General features: G+C 42.8%; 1 protein-coding gene across 11 annotated transcripts in view; it reads right to left on the reverse strand.

The window, feature by feature from the left end:
* The window catches only part of Carmil1 (capping protein regulator and myosin 1 linker 1), a 276,607-nt gene that overhangs the window by 35,171 nt on the left and 219,344 nt on the right, over window positions 1-22,092 (reverse strand). For all 11 annotated transcript variants that reach the window (XM_031358897.1, XM_031358895.1, XM_031358896.1 and 8 more), the window contains 3 exons: window positions 18,673-18,848; window positions 15,886-15,973; window positions 13,238-13,387 (listed from right to left, as the gene is read on the reverse strand). In XM_031358897.1, the coding sequence (XP_031214757.1) occupies window positions 13,238-13,387; window positions 15,886-15,973; window positions 18,673-18,848 (414 nt within the window). The remainder of the gene's footprint in view (window positions 1-13,237; window positions 13,388-15,885; window positions 15,974-18,672; window positions 18,849-22,092) is intronic.

Below are 22,092 nucleotides of genomic sequence, written 5' to 3' on the forward strand. Positions count from 1 at the left end.
CTACACTAAGGCAGGAAGGCGTTGCAAGCAGAAAGAGGCATCCACGAGATGGGTTCAAACTCTGGACCTCCCATTGGCTCAGTTATGGAATCTGGATCAATGTTTTATAATTTCAGGCTGGTTTTTCAGTTTAAATTACTGTGAGGATTAAATAAGATACAGACTATGAAATGCTCACTACAGCACCCAACAGACCAGGCTGTACCATGCTGACCTCACGAGCTTCAGTGAATGGCCCTGACTTCAAAGGGAAGACTAGGGTTGGGAGAGGTTAAGTGAAAGGTAGGTTTTTTTTTTTCCCCACCGAAAAATATCTGGAATGATCTAAAAACCCACTGTTGGGGAATGAAAAAATGAAATGAACAGGAAACACTGGTTCATAGATGCAAGGGTTAATGATGGAATGGCAGTGGAAAAACAGAAAACCATATAGAGCGACATGACGAAATTGCCAAACAATGTTCACCAAAAAGTTACAGAAAGATACACTTTGGCATGCCAGCAACGTATATTCTAAAGCCAGGAAGCCACAGCATCGGCTAGCTGCTCATGAAACAGATGTATGCATAAACATGGAAAACAAGTGTCCCTCCATACCATGATGGTACCTATAGGAAGAGGAAGGAGAGAAAGACAGCTGGTCACAGTGGCTGAAGGTGGCCATTACGCTGTTTGTAATGCTTAAGATTATTCAACATTCCACAGAGATTACAGAATACCTACAGTTTGCTGGTTCCTCTTGGAGAAGGGACAGAATGGCAGTAAATAGAATAAGCTCCCTGCCCGAGTCTGGGTTCTAGTGCATACCTTTAGATAAAAGATGCTGACCTGCCACCCACTGGGATGGGCATTTGGCACTGAAGAAGATGTTTAATAATGGTTCTGCTCGCCCCCACTCCGAAACTAGAATTATCTTAGAAGAGGGGACCACAACTGCAGGCAAGCCCATGTTTTTAATTAATGATTGCTATAGAAGGGCCCAGCACATTGCAGGTGATACCACCACTAGGCAGGTGGTCTGGGGTATAGAAGCAAGTAAGCTGAACAGGCCACGAAGAACCGGTAGGCAGCACTCCTTCATGGCTGCTGCTTGAGCTCCTGCCCCTCCTTCCGTCAGCCAGTGATGGAGTGTGACCTGAGACCTGGAAGCTGAAAGGAACCCTTTCTTGCCCCAAGTTGCTTTTGTTCATGGTACTGTATCACAGCGATAGAAATCCTAACTAAGACAAACTGTTTGGTAACACCTCAAAATGTTTGTTCAGCATCAAGTTTAATAATCTATGGAAAGGACACATGGTAACTACTGTGAATCTGGACTTGCTCCATAGAAGCTCAACAGAAGGCCCCCAGATACTACCTGCAGGACCACCTTCTACTGTGTATTAGTGATAAAAAATTACCCAGTAGATCAAAAAAGTTTGAGGGTTTAAGAAGTGATATACTGTAATAGGCAGGAAGAAATCTATAGACTTCTTAAAATGACTCAGGGTTATTTTACATGTTTAAAGCTACTGCTAATTCAAAAATTTCCAGAGAAGTTGCCTTCCAACACTTAGGGGACAGTGTTCCCTAGAACGCAAGATCCTAATAAATATGAACTTCAATGGTGTCAGTGCTTATCCCACTTAACGAAAATCTTTTGTCAGACAGTTCCTTAGTAAGACAGCAAATTTGACTTCATGGACTGGCCGAGTCTAGGTAAGACGAAGGGAAAATTCTTTGAAACAACAGGTGATGGCGTACTGAACTTCACGCGCAGCAGCTTGCAGTGGGACCCCAGACAGCAAAGGACTGCGAAGCCCTGGCTCACACACTCTAACTCCAAGAACATGCTGGTCAAGTAGATTTACCCTTATGATAACTTCTTAAATGAGTTTAGAGCATAAGCTGGAGGTGTCTGGCTGGAGGTGAGCACTTCTCAGAAGGTAATGGCCAAAGCATTTATTATAGCATGTGTTATTACAACCCCCAGGGATTTTGTTGTTATTTTTTGTTAGACAGGGTATATGCAGCCATGGATGTTCTAGAACTTGGTATGTACACTAGGTTGGCCTCAAAATCACAAAAGTCTTGCCAGGCTCTACCTCCAGAATGCTGGGACACACCCAGCTGGAAGATTTAAAGATATAGCAGGATGCTTTTTAAAACATAAGTTCTGTGCTAAAAGCACATCTAAAAAAAAAAAAAATCATACAAGTCCAGCTGAAATAGGAGAATGCTTAGAAGTGAGCTCAAGAGCTTGTTGTGGGCACCTCCTTCACACCCCACTTCCCAGGCATCTACTGGAAGATGAAATGAACATCTCTAGGTAGAAAAGGTAACCTTGAAGAATTCTGCTAAATGAATGAGTGAATCGAATCATTACTTCAACCCAACATAACTGGTATTACTACAGCTACCAGTACCAATAGGGGCATTCTGCTCACAGGTGGGATAGTGAGGACTCAACCTTCTGTGAAGAAGAATCCATTCAAGACTGGGTCACCGCTCAGTGGGTGAGCGCTTGCCTAGCATGTGCAAGGCTCAGACTTCGGCATAGCCCAGCACTGAGAAAGGAACAACAGGACACAAAAACCCAAACCAACAAAAAGTGAACAAACTTTTCAGTCAGATACATTCACTTGACTCCAACACTTTCTGTTTTTGTCTCACGCTTGTATAATCAAGTCTTCTACACGGACTTGCATGGTTCATAAACTGGCATCCACTTCTTTGGACATAAAAAATTCTACAGATGTATACATTTATTTTCCCCCTCAACTATTTAAATTTAAATGCTTTTAATCTTATAAAAAGAGGGTTTATCAGTACAGGGACTCTTCCCTTGCGTTCAGCAGGCCGCATGCTGTCACTCCAGGGTGACATTTTATGCTGTCCCTCACCCCTTTACACACAGAGGTTTTGTTGGAACTGTTTATTGCATTTATTTGTGTGTGTATGCATGTGCTCATGTGCTCTAGTGCATGCACACATGCCATAGCACACGTGTGGAGGTCAAAGATCAACCTGCAGGAGCCAATTCTCTCCTTCTACCATGTGGGCCTAGGGATGGATCTCAGATTGTCAAGCTTAGCAGAAAGCACCTTTTCCTGCTGACCCATTTTGTCATGGTAGAACCATTTAAAGTTTAATATATTTTTATATTTCCTCTTTATGTAGCTCTGTGATCATCCCAAGAATGACATATTCCTCTGAAACTATGCATGATTATTGAATCAAAGGAAATTAAAAGCCATTACATAGTACATAATTCATATATTATAGTCTATGTTCACTGTGTTCGCAACCATACACTGCCACGCACGCTCGTCTACTCCAGTCACATCCAAAACATTGGGGATAAAATCCTGATTAAGGATAAGAGGCAATAAGAATCCAAAAGGAGATCTGTGCCTCCTGGATAGACAGTCGCTGGTATCCCCTAAATCAGACGTGTTCCAGATCAGTCTTTCCAATCGTCAACACGCCCTCATAATTAGGCATAAAGGTACCCCAAGAAATGATTCGTAAATGGCTAAGATTGGGCATTGTCCCCTGGCCAACACAATGTTTCCAATCTATCCTAGTTTTAATACCAAGCCATCCATAGCTTGGAATTTCTCTCTAGGAACCTGCCTTGCCAGAGCTAGCAACAGAGATCTAGCACATTCCTTAGGCTAATAGATAGTTCACAATAGTTAGAAATGTTTTACATACTAGAGAGTAATGAAGGGCTTCCACTCAAGGACATTAGCTCGAAGTGTTAGGTCAGAACCCTAGTCATTGCCTCCAGCAAAACCATAGAATTAGTATAGGAATACCAAATTAACCCCAACAGGGAGGGCTCCACTCCTCTTCCTCCTGCTTCACACCTGGCTACCAGATTCCACTGACCTTGATGGGCGGTCACTTGCCTACATGACCTCAGTCTGGCACCTCTTGCTTAACCCCCGCCCGCCTACATGACTCTTGTCATCTGCCCTGCTTGCTGTATGGTATTTAAGCCTGAATTTCACCTTGTACAAATACATTCAGATTCAACACACCCTTGTGTCTCGAGTCTGTCTGTCATCCGTCAACTTATTGCCCACCTGACCAGAATTCTCATCCCGTGGAAATTGGGGTCCCCGCAACGAACCCAGTCCACGGCACATACACTATAGTCCTGCTTTTGCATTCTTTGAGACAGGGTCACTTGTAGCCGAGGCTAGCCTCAAACTCCCAGTGGAGCTAAGGATGATGCTGAACTCCTGGTCTTCCTGCTTCTGCATTCTATGTGCTGGCATTATGCCAGTGTCAGACTCCCTCAATTATCCTCAAACATACAACATCCCCTTCTGTTTAGGCCTGGGACCTAGAGAAGAATGATGTATAAGAATGTATCCTTCAGCTCTTTTCTAACCCAGCACCCACCTACCTCTTCCCCTATCCCACTGAAGCCTTTCTTCTTCTTAATACCGACCGCTGTGAAGGCTGTTGCATATGCTCGCTTGTGTCTTTCCATCTCATCATAATGAGATGTATGTGAACATTTTTAGTCAGGAGTGACACACAGTGGGTGTTTGACCTGCTGGGTCAGTCACAACAGGTATCCCGAATCATGTGTGTGCACTATTGTTGAGGACGCTGCTTGGTCTCTTGATTGGAGTGGGGACTTCCTAGGTGCTTCACTGTCAAGTGCCACTCCTCTCTGTCATTAACAGCCTCTCTGGGAAGTGCTACTTTCATTCAGTCCATGCAGAGAGCCTATTTTTAAGCAACTACCATGATTCTTGCCTGAATTAGTGAGTACAATGAGAGCTCTAAAGATGGATTTTTTTTTACTGCTTTCTCCTTCCTGTATCTATTAGCCGCCCTTCTTTTATAAGCCCTTGTGACCACTTCTTTCTTGATATATAGTTTTCGAAGCATTACTAAGAACATGTGGGTTTTTTAAAAACTAATTCAGTGTATAATAAGACTTTGTAATTGCTATTCTTTCTGGTACTCAGTGTCCCACTGGAGTCCATTCAATCTACCCTGCATGCCCTTTGAGATGGTCTCTCTGGATATAATACCAATCCTCGCTCTTTGATTTAAGACATCCTTGGCTGACCTTGTACTTCTCTGTGCACTTTGAAAATAGATAGAGGTAATCCCTGTTTAATGAACTACATGAGAAAACCTAAGTATTCCCGACTAGATTTATCTGCTGAGTCAATGCTCAAAGGGAAGCTGAATCTGTTCTTAATTGATTTATATTCTTAAATGTCTAGCCTGATGCTGCCACCTTTGTACTTAGAAAGGCACTTTTAATGCATCCCCATTTTCAAAAGTCTGAGGTAGTGGAAATCAGCCGAGGATAACCAGATGCAGTTCTTTCTTTGTTAACTGTTAGATAGCATGGAGTACTTACTTCCCTTAAACCCGAGGAAGATGCAGAGGAAGGCATCAACTCTGAGAAAGCTGCAGTAAGTCAGGGGACAAAAGGAGGAAGGGCCGGAGATGGAGGATGCGCCACGCTTATCCCTTACACTGTTAAATCAGCTCTCCACCACAGCCTGGCTTCACCTTCATGAGCTGGCACTGAGCGTGCTCAGACACACACTCTGAGAACAGTACTGCCCGCCCAGATGTGTCATATGTGTGTGTCATAGCACAGCTGTCAGAGTAGCACAGTGGAGTGCTGTCCTACAGTTGAGATGGTTCATTTCCTTATTTTTTTCAGATCTACAAATATTTTCTGATGAAATAAAATTAAGCCATTACCTGCTTACAATGCCACTTTCACCAGGGAACAGGAAACATTTCACTTTTTATCCACTTTAATTTGATAAATGAACCCAAAGCAAAATTTCACACTTGAGTACTCTCTTTAGAAATGAATAGAATATTTTTCTTGATATCAGAGAAAAAAAAGAGGAAAGAGAGAAATTATCTGGTACTGACTTCAAGAAACTATGTTTGTTGTTGTTGTTGTTGTTTTCTAAGATGGATTCGCATTGTAGCCTAGTCTGATCCTAAACTTTCTACATAGCTGAGGTTGGCCTTGAACTTCTGGTTCTACCTACGTCCATGTCCAGAGTGCTGGAATTACAGGCATGTACCACACTGCCTTAAAGCAAGTATCTTTTAGCAAGTGGTAATACAGGTGGACACAGGGACGTGATATGTGCCAATAGCAATGGGTCCTCTGCTCCTATGATAGTACAGTGAAAGAGGAAGCAGAGGAATCCCTAAGAACTTTGCTGTACAGTAAGATGGTGCTACTGCAGTTTCATGGAAGTTCTGCCAGCATCTGTTCCCATTACTGTGAAAGGATGAGGAAAACTCCTACCGAGTAACACACCTCTGGAATACATATTAAAGCTACTTAATTTAGAAAAATCCATTTACCATGGAAGGCAACAATAAGGAGGCTAGGGGAACACTTCCATACTCATCTCCAGAATAGACTCCACGGTTTGGTGACATCATGAAATTAGCTTTGTAAACGTGGCACAAGGTAATAGCTGACAACAGTGTCAACAGAGGACATACTAAAGCCTGCAACAGTTTACTCCTTAAAAAAAGTAATGTGGGTGGTAAGATGGTGCAGCAGGTTTATAAAGGCTTGGCCACCAATCCTGAGGACCCAAGCTCCATCCCTGGAGCCAATCAGGTAGAACTGACTTCTCCTGACTATTCCCTGTAGTTGTGCAGGGAGGGAGAAGGGGGGGGGGAGGGGAAAGGGGAGGGGAGGGAGAAGGGAGAAAGAGAAAGAATAGAACAGTCAAACAAACTGCATGGTACCAAGCAGGGGGACTTCAGGCTTGGTGAGTGGAGATTCTGGGAGGATGCTATAGGCACCGGTTAGTCTCACCACAAGTGAGACTAACTCAAATCCCATGAGTCCCAAGCATTTCTGAGATCAAGACTTCAATTTTCTTCATTCTAACTCTTTGTCCTCAAACAGTGCTTTGGGTAAACATGCCTCATCAGAACTGGGAACCTGGTCTGTTCTAGAAACCAGAATATTTGCTATGCTTTGCTGTTTGTATCTGTGGCATATGTGTATGATGTGTGTATGTGGCATATGTGCTTATGTGTGTAAGGGGAGTGTACATGTGAGTGCATGTGTGTAGGCAAGAGGTAAATACTATATGTCTTCTTTAATTGTTTTCTATCTCATTTATAAACCGTTATTTTTTTAAAGATAGGGTCTGCCACTGAATCTGGAGCTCACTAATCTGGCTATCCTGGTTGGCTGGCAAGTCCCAGGGATCAGCCTGTCACTGACTCTCCAGCAACGGTATTTTAAGTGCATTATAACCATATGTGGACTTTTATGTGATGCTGGGCTTGAACTCAGGTCTTTGTGCTTGCTGGGCCATCTCCCTTGCTCTCATCCCATTCATATTGACTCCTTTTACTTCTCTTCCCTTCTGATTGGATTCCAAAGAGAGGCTCTGAAAATTATAGATGCATTACTTGATTTACTCATCCTTCTTTTGGTTTGAGACAGGGTCTCAACTCTATATTGCAGGTATGACTAAAATGCCCGACATAGCCTTGGCTAGCCTTAAAAGGAAAATATTAAATTCAAATGCTCATCAGTCGGCCTGTGTCAGCCTACCAAATGCAGTGATCATTGGTCTGCACATCCTGCTCTTTCCATCATTTTAGAGTACTCCTTTTTTCCCCCCAGTGGAAAAATGTGATAAAGTTTCTCTTGAGCCACAGGTTAACCTTGAAATTTGCTATGTAGCTAAATATGACTCTGAACTTCTGAGCCTCCTGCCTCTACCCCCTAAATCCTGGGATTTCAGGTGTGCACCCCATGCCTGGCTTAGGAAATAATTCAACAGAATCTATTCCATCAATGAGAGAATGTCAAGAACACAGCAATATTGTACACTATTTTTTTTCCCTCTGGATTTGAACTTGTTTAAAATGACCTCAAGATTTAAGATAAGCTACAGTGAAATGCTGAGTAAATTTCCTATGGAACAGACCTCCCATATATATCCAAGGGTATTGGTTTATAGCAAAGCATGAGAGGCTTGGTGCCTATAGGTACAATTTCTTTTGTTCCCAGAAGAGTCATTTATTGAATCTCCAAAACTTGGGACTTCCATATCAAGTCCCATGCTCATGGTTCCTTTAGTTCTTTGGGTAAGAGGCCACAAAGCACATAATGAAGAGCTTTGTCACAGCCACCAAAGAGAATCTTTAAAAGCTGGGCATGGCGGCCAGACAAGAGCCTGTCTCAAAGTACATAGAGGGCAAAGCTGGTCTGGGGCACATATCTGCAGCATGAATTATATGGGTGTGGTGACCACCAAGCCCAGAGCCCTGTTGTTAATTATCCACAAATCAGCAGCTCACTAGGGCCTCGTAAGCATTTTGGTGGGCATCAGTAACATCTGATTCTTCCCAAACCTGTCTCTTCCAGCCCACCCCCCCTCATACTGTAGTACAAGGCTGTGTGTGAGAAAAATATGGCTTCTGTTTTCCCTTCCAGCCTCAGCAAGCCTCCCTCTTTCCCTTTACTCCTGTTACACTATAATGAGCAGTATTCTAACTGGTTTCCTCTGTCGAGCTCCCGAGGCTCTCTCCTGGGTTTACTTACTCATCCTCTTCCCCAGCAACTGCTTTTCCAAATGCCAGTGTACCATCAGTAACTGTGTACCTAGTACAATGCTTAGAACCTTCCTCCAGGAAACCCTCCTTGACAACACCCCCCCCCCCCCGTAGCCTTCTCTGTTTCCATAGCAACCAGCACCCTTCTCTTAAAACATACTATCCAACTGTATCTAACCTTATTAATGAAGAGTCACTTCAGTCCAAAAATGAACATGGACACATAAAAGATAGATTTTTTTTTTAAATGATAAACTGAGATGAAGAAAAACATGAGGTCAGAATTATGGCTGAATACCACAAGTGATACCACTTTAAGGCACTGGCTGCTTTTTATAGTCAAGCACATTCCTTCTGCTCTCAGCTTTTGAACTGGTAATACTAACAGCGGGTTCCAGCAGGGGCAAAACCATGTGTAAGGGTGCAGAGTCCACTGCTGGGACACAAGGCCTGGAGTTGCCATGAGTCTATTTAAGAGATTATTTTTTAGTCTGTGGTCTATGTATATAGGCTCCTATGTGTGCAGAGGCCAGAGGTCGATGTCAAGTGTCTTCCCATATATCACTCTCCACACGCAACATGTTTTGAGAGAGAGAGTCTCTCCCTGAACCTGGAGCGTAACATTTCAGCTTGACTGGCTCACCAGCAAGGCCCAGGGATGCTTTTGTTTCCAGTGCTGGGATTATAGATGCGCACTGCCATGGCCAGCTTTTTTAGATGGTATCTGACTCAGGTCCTATGGTTACTCAACAAGCACCTTACTCGCTAAGCCATCTCCTCAGCTCCATGTACCTTCTATGTAAGGAAGTCTGAAATACAGTAGGTAACATACATAACAAGTTCTCATAATGCAGGCATGCACAACTGAAACAGACACCTGATATTATCTGATACTATGTTCATACTTTTAAAAAAAATGCTTAAGATAGGTCTTAGTTGCTACTATGTAGCTCAGGCTACAACTCGAATTCACAGTAACTCTTTCACCTTAGCTGTCCAAAAGTTTAGATTACAGGCATGAGTCACCACAGCCAGCCTGTTCATACCTCATGGTCCACACCATGTGTGTGGCACCGGGCACTGAACTTGACTTTGCACATGGTAGGTATGTACTCTACCACTCAACTGCATCCCCAGCCTGCTTTTGAGTTTTCATTTAAAGCCTGGGTCTTATTAAGTTGTCCCAGCCTTGAACTTCCAGGCTGGCCTTGATCTTCTTGACTCAGCCATGTTCACACCCTTTCCTGCTTGATCATAAACCCTTCTCATAGACCTTATGATGGAAAGGAAATGCATGCCTCCAAAAAGAAAGTTTTTCTTCCCATGACCTCATGTCAGTGCTACACTCCTGCCTTCCAACGTCTAAGCAAATCCAGGAGTTGAAGTTACTTGCGTGTCAGCTCCTGGATCTATCCAAATTAGCATTCTGATGGTGCCATTCAGTATGGCAAGGCTATTGGGAAGCCATGAATATCTGGTACACAATAAATGTTTCATGGATAAAGAAATGAGTCTAGCCTTTTCTTTGGAACCAGAGTTTCTGACAATTCATCACTATGTAACACTTGACCAGCAAACAGTCCTGCCTCTTCCCCCATAAATTATTTTTATTTCATTGTTTATTCTGGAACGAGGACTCATGTAGTCCAGGCTAGCCTAGAATTCCCAAACCTACCTTTTACTTTCTAAATGTTGGGATTACAAGCATGTGCTACCACACCGCAATCCTGGGTTTTACTGAGGGCCAGTGGCCATCTCTCCAGCCTCTCTTTCATCCATGATCCAGGTAAGAGGTCTCCATCAGGGGCCTCCATTGTCCTCTCTTTTGACAGGCATGCCCTTTGACTGCACACCAAGTTCATTCTTAGAATCTACAGACAATCCTTTTCCAAATTGAAATATTGTTGATTTCAGGACCAAGACAAAAGTCTTTGCCTCACTAGGTATAGTGGGTACACAATGGTAACCCAAGCATTAAAAAAACTAGAGCTGGAAGATCAGGAGTTCAAGGCTAGCCTGGACTACAAGATAGCCAGTCTCAAAACATACAGTAAAAAGTGTTTCTATTATGAGCTAAAATTAATCTCTTTTGCCAGAGTGTTTTTACAGCCATAGAAATTAAACTAAGACCTGGGGCTGGGACTGGGCGGTGAAGTAGTAGCTACATGTTGTCATAGTCCATAACCCACTCTAAAGTGTCATCCAGATAGAAAGGCTATCGCAGACTAAATCTGCAGAGAGAAATTCAGCAGTTATGATGTGGACCAACTCCTGTGCAAGTTAACATTAGTGTAGCCGGCTACAAATGAGACACACTGACCACAGCCTGTGGTTGTCAGCCTTGTGAACAAACCATTAAACTAATAACTGCTGGAGTTGAAGACAGAGGTGGCTCAGTCATTTGCAAAGCACAGAGACCTGAGTTCAAGTCCCAGAACCCATTAAAAAGCCAACCATAGTGATGTATAGCTGTAATCTCAGTAGAGACACAGACAGGAACCAGCAAGCACCAAGTCCTAGTGTGAGACATTGTTTTAAAATACATGGTAGACAATTCTGGATAAATGACCGTTGAGTTTGACCTCTGGCCTCCATCTGCATACATACCTATACAGATGTGTGTTTCCACATGTGTACAAGCACACATGAGGAGAAAAAGCACCGACAAAAAGCTCACATGATGACTTATGCCTGCAGCAATGAGATCATGGGGGCCGGAGGGACATGAATTTAAGGTCATCACCATGCTTACAAAGGTGAAGGTCCAGCCTGAGCTACAGGAGACCTAGTCTGAACTCCACACACATGAACTGCTGATATCAGAAAATGAGGCAATTACTTTAGACTAGTTTTTAAAAATAGCATCTTGACCAGGTCAAGTATATTTTCACTAAATTTTAGACTGCATTCAAAAGCTTAAAATTATATATTGAATTACGTGGCTTGAAAGTACTGATGGAAATAATTGCTGCTCTATTGTTGGAAAGGGAATTTGAAAGCGCTGTTCTAGTTAACTCCAGCCTGCTCCAGTTCTCCTCTAAGCAAATCACAGCAGGAGATGAACGACCGGCTCTTCAGCAGGAAAGTCTCTCTGGATTTTGAACTGGTCTGACACTCATTAAAATAACCGAGAGAATGGGAGATAATTAGTGAGCTGATAGCGCCAAGCCCAAGCCTGAGACACACACACTGGCTTCTCCAACCTCCTGGCAGTTTTTAAAGGTATTATACTGGAAGTGGTGACAAATTAGGGACCATTAATCAGTTACATAAGAACTGCACCCTTCAAACACTGAACACCCCTAAGAAGCCCGGGGAAAAAGCTGCAGATGGTTTGGAGAGCAAGTGTGTGCACCCGCCCATGCTTGGATACATACTTGTAAAGGACAGAGGAGGTCAGAAAAAGGTGTCAGATTCCTTGGAGCTAGAATTTATGTGGTTATGAGCTGGGTGCTTATTTTATTCCTCAAACAGAGCACCAAGCACTCCCAGTCACTAAGCCACTCTTTCTCTGACATTGCCTGTTGTTGTTGTTATTGGTTTTTTGTTTGGTTTTGTTGTCTTTGTTTTTTGAGACAGGGGTTTTCTGTATAACATCCCTGGGTGTCCTGAGACCTGATCTGTACACCAGGTTGGCCTCAACCTCTCAGAGATCGTCAGCTTTTGTTTCCAGAGTGCTGGGATCACAGGCGCGCTCCACCACGTCTGAGGAACAACAAAGCCGGCTACGGTGAGCACACTGTCCTCCCAGGACTTGGGCAGCTGAGTCAGGAGGATTCTGAATTCATAGTCATCCTCCACATATAGGAGTTTGAGGTCAGCCTAGGTTAGTTACACCCTGCCTCAAAAACAAAACAAAAGACCACTAAACAACAACAACAACAACAACAAAAAGCACTCTTTGCTTGAACATTAAAGTGGCCCACATCTGTAATCCCAAGCATGAGGCATAAAGACTGCATGACTTTAAAGCCAGCTTAAGTGATATATTTAGTCCTAGGTAAACCTAGGCTATAGAGAAAGAAAGACCTTGTCTCAAAACAAAGCAAACACCAGCCACCACCTCCAAAACCAAACCAACCAAACAAACAAACAAAAAACCCACCCTTAGGAACTCAAGTTGTTTTTTAAGTTTTCAGCCATTTCCCTTCTTTCAGCCAGAACCTAAATTTAATAGTTGTTGACCAAGTACTGGATTTTTCTTTCCAAGGAGATCAATGGTACACATTATGTTCTGTGATCTGAGAAGTAGCTCTTCAATCCCAATTATTATAATGTCTATGTCTTAGGCATAAGACATAGCATGTTACCTTAGGGCCTAACCCTTCCCTAGTACAACTGCCCGTGTTGGGCCTTTATAGAAACAGAAGCACTGAAATTGAAGTAAACATGAAATTAGAAACCTAGGGGCCATCAGCCCCTGAGAAAAGCTACTCCTCACTTGAGTCACCCTGAATGGTTCGATCCGGGAGGGGCATGCCTCCTCCTCCCTATACATCAGCACAACACGAATGTTTTTGGAAACAGGAAGCTGCTTCCTGCATCTGGTCCCGGAGGGCTCTTTCCAAGTCTGATGCATATCTGTTTTAATGAGACTTTAAAACCCAACCAGGGGCACCGCACATTGCGTGTGGGCTGGACACCCGCAGGGGCTTACCATACAAGTGTCTAGGTCTTCCAGCCTCTCCACCTCGGTGAGTTCCTCTACGGTGAGTAGGGCCCGTTTCACTGGCTTCTCCTCCACCAGCTCCACCTCTAGGTCCTCTCGCTGGGGAAGGCTCTTGCTTAGCCTGCTAAAATGGTTGGCCTAGCATCAAGAGAGCACAGGAAGAGTTGATTAGTGAATTCCTGAAGATGTTTTCCACAAGGTGGTGCTGTAGAGAACCTTGTAAGTCTCAAGAAAATTTGTTATTAAGTGAATAATTAATTTAGCATTTTAAAAATAGGTCTTACTATCTAATCCTACCTGGCCTAGACTCTCCCTGCTACTTTGGCCTGCTCTCCTGAGTGCTTGTATATACGTGAGATATAAGAAGCCTCGTAGATGCTGTCATCAGGACTGGCAAAATAGCTTCAGCAGGTAAAAGCATGTGCTGCCCAGACCAAGCTGGTAAGTCAACTCACACTTACCACTGTTCACTTTCCACATGCTGGAAAGAGAACAGACTCCAAGGAGTCCTCTGACCCCCCTCCGTACGCATGTCAACACACGGACACACCCAAATACACCCAATAAAATATATATTTTGGAAAAATTTTTTAAAATTAATAAATGAAAATACTACTTCATTGAGAATAAAATAAGTAGTTTTCCTTTTATTTATCTTATTTAGTAGGAATTTTATTTTGTATCTAGTTGCTTAACAATATCTAACAATGATAAAAAAATGATTCCTACTTTCACTATTTTTTAAATATTAAAAGGAAATAAAACTTAGTAAGCTACCTCCCATTGTTTTCATGTATGGGATACCATATTTGATGAGTCATTAATTCCACTTTTATGTTTTAGTAAATGTAGAAACACAAACAGTACAGACTGGAACGCACTGGGTTGATTTAGACACCAGAAGGGATGAAGAAGCAATTGACAAAGTCTACACAAGCCCCAGGACTTCCTTAAGCTCCAGTGTGAGGAAACTAATTGAGACCAGCTCCCTTCCTAAAGTAGCACTGTTTTTATCCACTACTTAATTTTCATAACCCAGACCAGCAGGACTGATGCTAAAATGAAGCTCAAGGCAACAGGACAGGATGGTGGGGATTTATGTTCATTGTCAGGACCACCCAGGAATCCCACCTGGCCTGGCTGTGACTCAGCAGGGAAGGCTTGCCCTGCAGATGGGTGTCTCCCGCCCATAGGCTGAAGGGAAAGGGGATAGTCTATCCCTCCCTGCTTCCTGTTGGTGGCTGCAATGTGACCCACTGTCTTAGCTCCGGCTGTCATGTCACCCATACCAGAATGGACTGCTCCCTCCAATCATGAGACAAAATAAACCTATACATACTTAAGTTGTCTTTGTCAACTATTTTGTTACAGTAACGAGGAAACAAATAATAAAGTACATTAATACCAACCCCTTTCAAGCATTAAAAAAAAAGGGAAACAATACTCTGAGTACATTCTTGATAAAAGGCAAAAATGTGAGCATTTCAAACTTCCCATAAAGGCCTCCCAGGTGGAGTCCAGCCATAACATCATCCAGCACTGACAGCATCCTGGACCCATGGGACATAGTAAAAGTTTCTAAAAATAGCATGTTCCAGGCCAGCCAGGGCTACATAGTAAGATCATGTCTTTAAGCACATTTTTAAAGAACACGCTCCTTTGGTGACCCTAAACAATGAATTTCCTCCTGCTGAGGTGAGGGTGCTGCTACTTTAGCTTGATAAGCCAGAAATTTGTTTTCTATACAGAGCCAATCTGGCATAGGCTGCATGTTGATAACACACAATATAGATTTTAGAAAACAATAAACATGTGCTTAAATAAATATTGTGGTCCTGTGGAATTGTTCTGGAAACTTCTCAGTAGCCCCTGCTATTTTTTAAACTAGTGAATGTTCAGACTGGTAATGTGTTACTGGGCCAGCGGGGTCCCTAGGCAACATTTGGAGTATTGTTGCTATAGATACAATTGTCTTTTGGATTTTAAAGAATAGTCTTGGCTGGGTATTGCAGCATACACATTCTGGAGGTGGAGGCTGGAGAAGGAGTAGTTCAGGATTATCCTTGGCTGTGTCTAGAACTGAGGCTAGTGTGGGCTATCTATCTATCATCTATCCATCTATCTATCTATCTATCTATCTATCTATCTATCTATCTATCTATCTCTAGCTAACATAAATATAAGAGATAATCTATTCCAAGGAAGGAGGAATGGGTAACGTGTAATAACAGAACATAGGAGACTGAGGCAGGAAGATTGCCTCAAGGTCAGTCTGAGCTAAAAATAAGACCAGTCTCAAAACCCCAAATCCATTCTGAAATAATCCTACCAAAGCAATATTATGAGCATATATATAGTACATAACTAAAAATGTTCGTTTTAGACACTAGTTTTAACATCATCTACCACAACCTTTGACCTTCATTAAAACTGGACAAGATTCTAAAAATGTTCACTTCTATCCTTGGTCATTCAGTTCTAATACATCCCAAAATGGCTAGAAGCAGTAGAAGAGGAAGGAGGAATTCCAGGCTCTTCACCCATCATGCTGCAGAGAAGACAGAGAAGAAATCACACCCCTTTCCCAGAACCCAAAAGAGAAAGTTCAGCTTTCTCTGGGCCAGCGGGGCACTCACCAGCTTCCGATGGCTGTTGGAGAGAGAATCCAGGATCTCATCCACGATTCGGTCAGACAAGAATGAGGCCACTGTCAGCTTCACCTCACTATGGACAGCAAAGGGCAGAGAAGCCTTTTAATTTGTATTGGGGGTTTGGCAGGGGTGGGGATAGGGCAGAGGGTAGGGGCACCTGCCAGGTTGTGCCAATAGGCTAACTGGGATTCCATTCCTGTCTTTGAAAATGGAATGGAAAAAATATGAGGATAAAACTAAGGATTCCCCAAAGTAACTCTTAAACACAGCCATAAACACACAAGTAACAGGCGCCCATTGTCAATGTCAACCTGTCTCTGAATTTGCAGCTTTAAAGATTTAGCGGTAGAAATGGAAACCATATGGACAAAGAGACACTCAATAGGAACCGCATGGGCCACGTGGCACATTGCACCTACTAACAGGCATGAGCTGGCCTGGACTGCAGAGAATTCAGAAAGTCTAGCCTGGCTATTAAGCCTCAGTTATCCCTTCAACACACACACAGACGCACGTGCACACACAGCACATAAAATGTTCACCCATTAAGCCGTTACACTATTTCTGCTTTGACTGCTTGGCAATGTTAAAAACACACTATAGCAGAGGTTATTAAAATTTTTAGTTTTGATGCCTCTTAATCTGAGCCCAGACGATTCCCCAGCAACACAGGAGGCTTATCGGTTTTAAGTAACAGGCTCAGTCACTAGGCTCCTTCCAGATGGCTCCTGTTCTAGTTAACATTTCAGCAATTCACAAGGCTCCACGATCCACGAGCTTTGGGGCTGAATCACTCCAAAGTGCAAACCTTCACGTGTCCAAGATCTCTAGGAAAGGGTTAGGAAGTCAGTCTAAGTCTAGAATCATCTTCTGAGCTTACCTGCTTTGGAAGTCAATAATTTTTTTTATATTTTCAGAACAGACAAATGAGCTGTCAAAACAAAATTGCTTAACCCTAAAAGCCAAGGTTGAATGTGTATTTGTGCAACAGGAAAATCTCTGTTAGCTAAGTGTAACAATTTGTACTGAGACTTCCCCACTCAGAATGGTTACTGCTGGGGGTACAGAAGGAGGGGATTAACTCTGATGCTTGTGTAAATCTGCCCATTCTGTTTTCTTAAAACAAGATCTCACTAATACTTGATTTGCCTGATATTTAATTATCTAATACTTTAAGCTGGTTGTGATGGCTCACAATTAGAATCCCTAGACTCAGAAGGCTGAGGCAGGAGGACTGACTTGAGTCTAAGGTTGGCCTGAACTACAGACAGACCCTGCCTAAAAAGCATGATGATGATGAAAAAGAAGAAGGAAGAGGAGAAGGAGGAGGAAGGATGAGGGGGAGGAGGAGGATGAGAAAGAAGAAGAGGAAGAAGGAGGAGAAGGAGGAAGAGGAGGAGGAGTTGAAGGAGGAGGAGGAGAAGAAGAAGAAGAAGAAGGAGAAGAAGAAGAAGAAGAAGAAGAAGAAGAAGAAGAAGAAGAAGAAGAAGAAGAAGAAGAAGAAGAAAGATGGTGAAGAAGGAGAAGGAGGAGGAGGAGGAAGTAGAGGAGGAGAAGCAGGAGGAAGAAGAATTAGAAGGAAGAGGAGGAGCAGGAGGAGAAGGAGGAGAGGAAGAAGAATGACCATTTAGTTAAACACATCAGAAGTATTCAGGTGAGATTCATTCTGGTCTCATACCAAAAACATGGAACAGAGTCCTACCTGGGCTTCTGGAGGACACTGGAATTTGATGGTAAAAAGCATTCCCTGATTCTCATTTACCATGCCTGAGATTATGTCTCTTTCTAATCCTCTAGGCTTAGTACTTCACATTTCTCTTTCTCCTTCTCTCTGAAGATGGGAGGGGTGGTTTATGGGCTCCAAGGTGTAGTGCCAAAGTGAAGACTTAAAAATGCCACTATTGTTTGATGTCTCTAATGTTTTCTATCATGTTGTTGCTCATCTGAATAATTTTTTTCATCAATATTCACAAATAGGTAAAAGGGGAATCTTTAAATGTTTTGGAACTTGGCGTTCAGCCATCTCACTCCCCAAATAAGAAGCATGATGAGAAGAGGCATAAGGGAGAGGTGAACTGAGTATAATGGAGCACTGACGTCACGACTCAATAACCTAAGAAAGTTTGTAATTACATCTTCGGAACACTGAGATCTTGGCATACTCCTCAAGACTTTCCAAAAAGATATCTAAAGACTGCAAAGCCTGGAATAAAAATATGGTGATAGAAAGGGAACTCACTCTAGAGGTGTGAGGCAGGAGGATTGCTGTTAAGTTTCTGGCTAGTCTGGGCTATAGTTTCTGTACAGCCTAGGAATAGATTGAGGACCCATTTTCAAAACAAGCAAACCAAACCAAACCAAACCAAACCAAACCAAACAAAAAAAACCCCAGACATACAAAACAACAAAACTGGCAGGGGGAGGGGGAGAGGGAAGAGGAGACATTCTTAGACTTTAAGCCAGTGACTTAGAAAGTAGATGATAAATGCCAGAATCACAAACTGGGAATTACACTCATGTCCTCCTCCTTATACATATAACCCTTAGAGAGCTTTAGGCTCTATGCTCTTCAGTAATCCAGACATAACATGGCAGGACTCTTACCTGTGTATATAACCTGTACATTAACGCATAGCTATGTTTACATACATCCTCCTCTGTCTGCTAGCCATGGATCAACACACTCCTGTCGCCACCAACACTATCCTGCCAGGAAACCTGGTCTGTGCCTCACATACCACAGCTCCTTAGCTTAGTAACATGACGGCATACCTAATTTTGTTAAGAATGTCAATTCCAGACTGTTCCAACAGGACATTTTTAACAAAGGTGCGTGGGATAGAAATCTTTTCAGTGCTGGCATGGATCAGGTCCTTTCGGATGTGCGCTTTTCTCATGACATTGGGGCAGAGGTTCTCGGCTGCATCCACCATGGATTCTAGCAAACTCTGTAATGTAGAAGGGGGACATAATGACACAGCCATCAGAAAACACAGAGGTCAACACCAAACCCTCAGAGGACAGCACTGTCCTGAGGCGCAACCAAGGCTTCCAGACTGCCCCTAGGAAATCTGTAACTTCTGGGTGACTGTGAACACAAGGAATCTCTTTAGATCAGGCGCTTGGCAGGACCTGCACTTCATTCCAGCATCTGAAGTACTCTGCATGGCATCTGAACTTTACACAAGGCCAGGCATGAGAAGAATAAAACACACAAGCAGTAACCCGTCACACAGCAACTTGTCGTAGCAGACTGAGCTCCAGGTCCCAGAAAACATGCTTAACAGATACAAACTTGAGAATCAGAAATCTCTAAAATATATATGTGATTGTCCAAATCACACAACCCTCTAAATTATAAAGAACCACTCAATAGTTCTACCAAAATGCAACAGTAGAAAAAAACCAAAAGCACCAAAATGACTACCAATTTTACTCTTCTAAAAGAAAAGCTTTCATATTAGGTAGAACAGTTGTTATAAAACTGCAGCAGTAAGCCACATGAATAATAACAGATGAAAACATTTACAGAGAACCCTATAAACAACTTTAACAGCATATGTGTACACAGCCCTGAAGCATCTGAGAAATGACACTGCCGAGTCCATCCTTCCGGCATCTGTGAGGACGGATGGGAAAGTCACTCAAGCGATTTTCCGTCACGGGTGAGGAATGTGTATGCTAAGGAATGCCCAAGATGGCTGCTGCAGCTCCACTGTGGAAAAAGCATCTGTGTTCCTGTTAGAGCCAAATTTGAGACGCAGGGAAACGACACTGGACACAATTATTGGATTGTAATCCTAACACGGAGCAACAGGTCAAGACAGCACTCCACACTCTACGGCATAATCTCATCCAGGATGTTTTTCAGTCCACACGAGACTCTGCAATAGACTCTGATTCTGATATGCCTATGTTATAAGTAAGGAGAGTGGGCTCAGAGGAGGGAAGTGACCTGTTGAGCGGTACTCAGTGCTTCCTGGGATGAGGCAGGTAAGGCTAGGGGTCTCCTACCCATATCTTCTACTTCCTCCTCTACTGTTCTCTTCTGACACCCCAGTCTGTCCAAACTTTTGCTTTAGGACATCAGCAGCAGCAGCAACATCAAAAACCCTAAATACAGAATAAGAACACAAAAGAACCCTCTGACCAAATCAAGATCAAACTCACTAGAAATCCTCCTAAACCCACCAGGCCTCAGATCCTAAGTAAATCTGAAATTTACCAGTGAATTTTTTCACTATTTAGCCTGAGGGAAAGAAAATAATTTTCTACTCCAAAATCAACATGTTAAAAAGTAAGGCCAGAAGAGGAAAAAAAATAAGTCCTTACATTAAAACACTCAAAAAAACCCCAAAAACCCACATTTATTCTCTGTGACTGTCCCAGCAGTAACGTTAGGAGGCGAAAGGGAGGGGCCGGAGGCAAGCTGTCTTCTGATGCTTGACACAAGCTGGTCCAGCAAGCATGTGGCCTCTGAAAGCAGGAAGTCTGCAGATCTTCACTTTGCCCTAGGCATGGTGAGGAGGCTTTCTGAACTAATAATTTTGAAAATAGCCCAAAGACTTATTTGAATTTTTCTCATCTAATAATTAAAATCTCCACTATTGGCTATGATGTAGCATTATTCTGATCAAATATCAGAGCAAGAAGTAGTCACCATGGCTTATACACAGCCTGAGCAAGGCGCTGTGGTCTAGACAGTCAGGTCCTGGTCACCCTCCACCACCGCCACCACCACCTTCAGGATGAGCAAACCCAGGGGCTGAACTAGGCAGGCCTGTCCCCTTCTCATTCTCTGCAATAAAAGCCTATTTTCACAAAACAAGAATTACTTTTTTCTTTCTTAAACACAAGACTCCACCTGCTTCAGCTCTTGCTGCCATGGCACACTTACCTTAGAAACTCTGACAAATAGGAACAGGGCTCCTTCAACAATGAAAATTTGCTTTTGGTAGTGAAATAAGGAATGATTCTTACAGCTTAGGTAATTCTAGAAATTGTACTTTATTACACACTTTTTAGGAAATCAATGTATTATAAGGTTACCAAAATGTGAATTCCCTGCTCCCCCACTAAACAGCAAACTCTATTTTCTAGGTCAGTAGGAGAAGAAAGGAAGTAAAGGTCTTTCGATATGGCAAGTGTAGAAAGGTACGTGTTTCAGTTAAGATTGTTAAGCAGTAATACTGGATTATGGTTCTCTGAATGAGGACTTGCTCTGATTCATGATGGATGCTTTCAGAGGCAAAGGAACTCACAGGAATCTCACAGGTCCAGGAGTGCCATGTGAACAGGGAGCAGGGAAACCCAAGCACAGCCAGCGCACAGGCTGCCAGGAGCTTGGGGTCTCGGGGATTAGAGAGAGGAGAGAAGAAGGTTCTGTGGAACAGTGACAAGCAGAGCACATTGGTGGCATTCAATGAGGGCTCAGAAAACTCCCTGGCAAATGTAACACAAGCCTACCCACAAAACACTATCATCTATATTATCTCAAACGTTTCAATGCAAATGCCTTTTACTTTGGACATTTATGACCTAGTCCCTCCCAAGAAAAATGAGCCAAAATCAATTTCAACCACTCTAGGCAGTTAGGGGAAACAGGGCAATCCTCATCTCAGACAAGATAAAAAAACCCAGCAGTGTTGGAAGCTGTTTGACAAGAAAGGACTTGTGACCATGTTTCTTGCCAATTTAAATGACAGCCATCCTTACAGTTGTAAGAAATTCTTACAGATGCTCTAAAGGGGGTGTGTAGGGAAGGAAACAGATGGAAATAGGAAATTTTCAATAGAAAATACAGGGCTTGGCATGTTAGCTCACTAATCAAATGCTTACACAGCAAGCATAAAGCCCTGCGGCCAAGCTCCGGCACCATAAATAAGTAATCGTTCAAGCTCTACTCTGGTATTAAGGAAATAAAAACATACAGTAAGTTTTTTTTTCTTAGCCCATTATATTAAGAAAATATTGGAGGTATCATGCTGTACTCAGTACTGCTGAGAATACTGTAAACAAGCAGTTTCCTACAGTGCTTGACATGTTTGCAAATCTATACAATGGCACCAAGTGCTTCACCCAGCAATCGGGCAGTTACACAAATTCACCCTAAGAAAAGTTCATCAGAAATTAGAATAGGTCACTGTGGTACATCTACGTAGCAGAATACATTTTTTTTTTTTTTTTTTTTTT

This window comes from Mastomys coucha, unplaced genomic scaffold, assembly GCF_008632895.1.
Source record: "Mastomys coucha isolate ucsf_1 unplaced genomic scaffold, UCSF_Mcou_1 pScaffold7, whole genome shotgun sequence".
Lineage (NCBI taxonomy): Eukaryota > Metazoa > Chordata > Mammalia > Rodentia > Muridae > Mastomys > Mastomys coucha.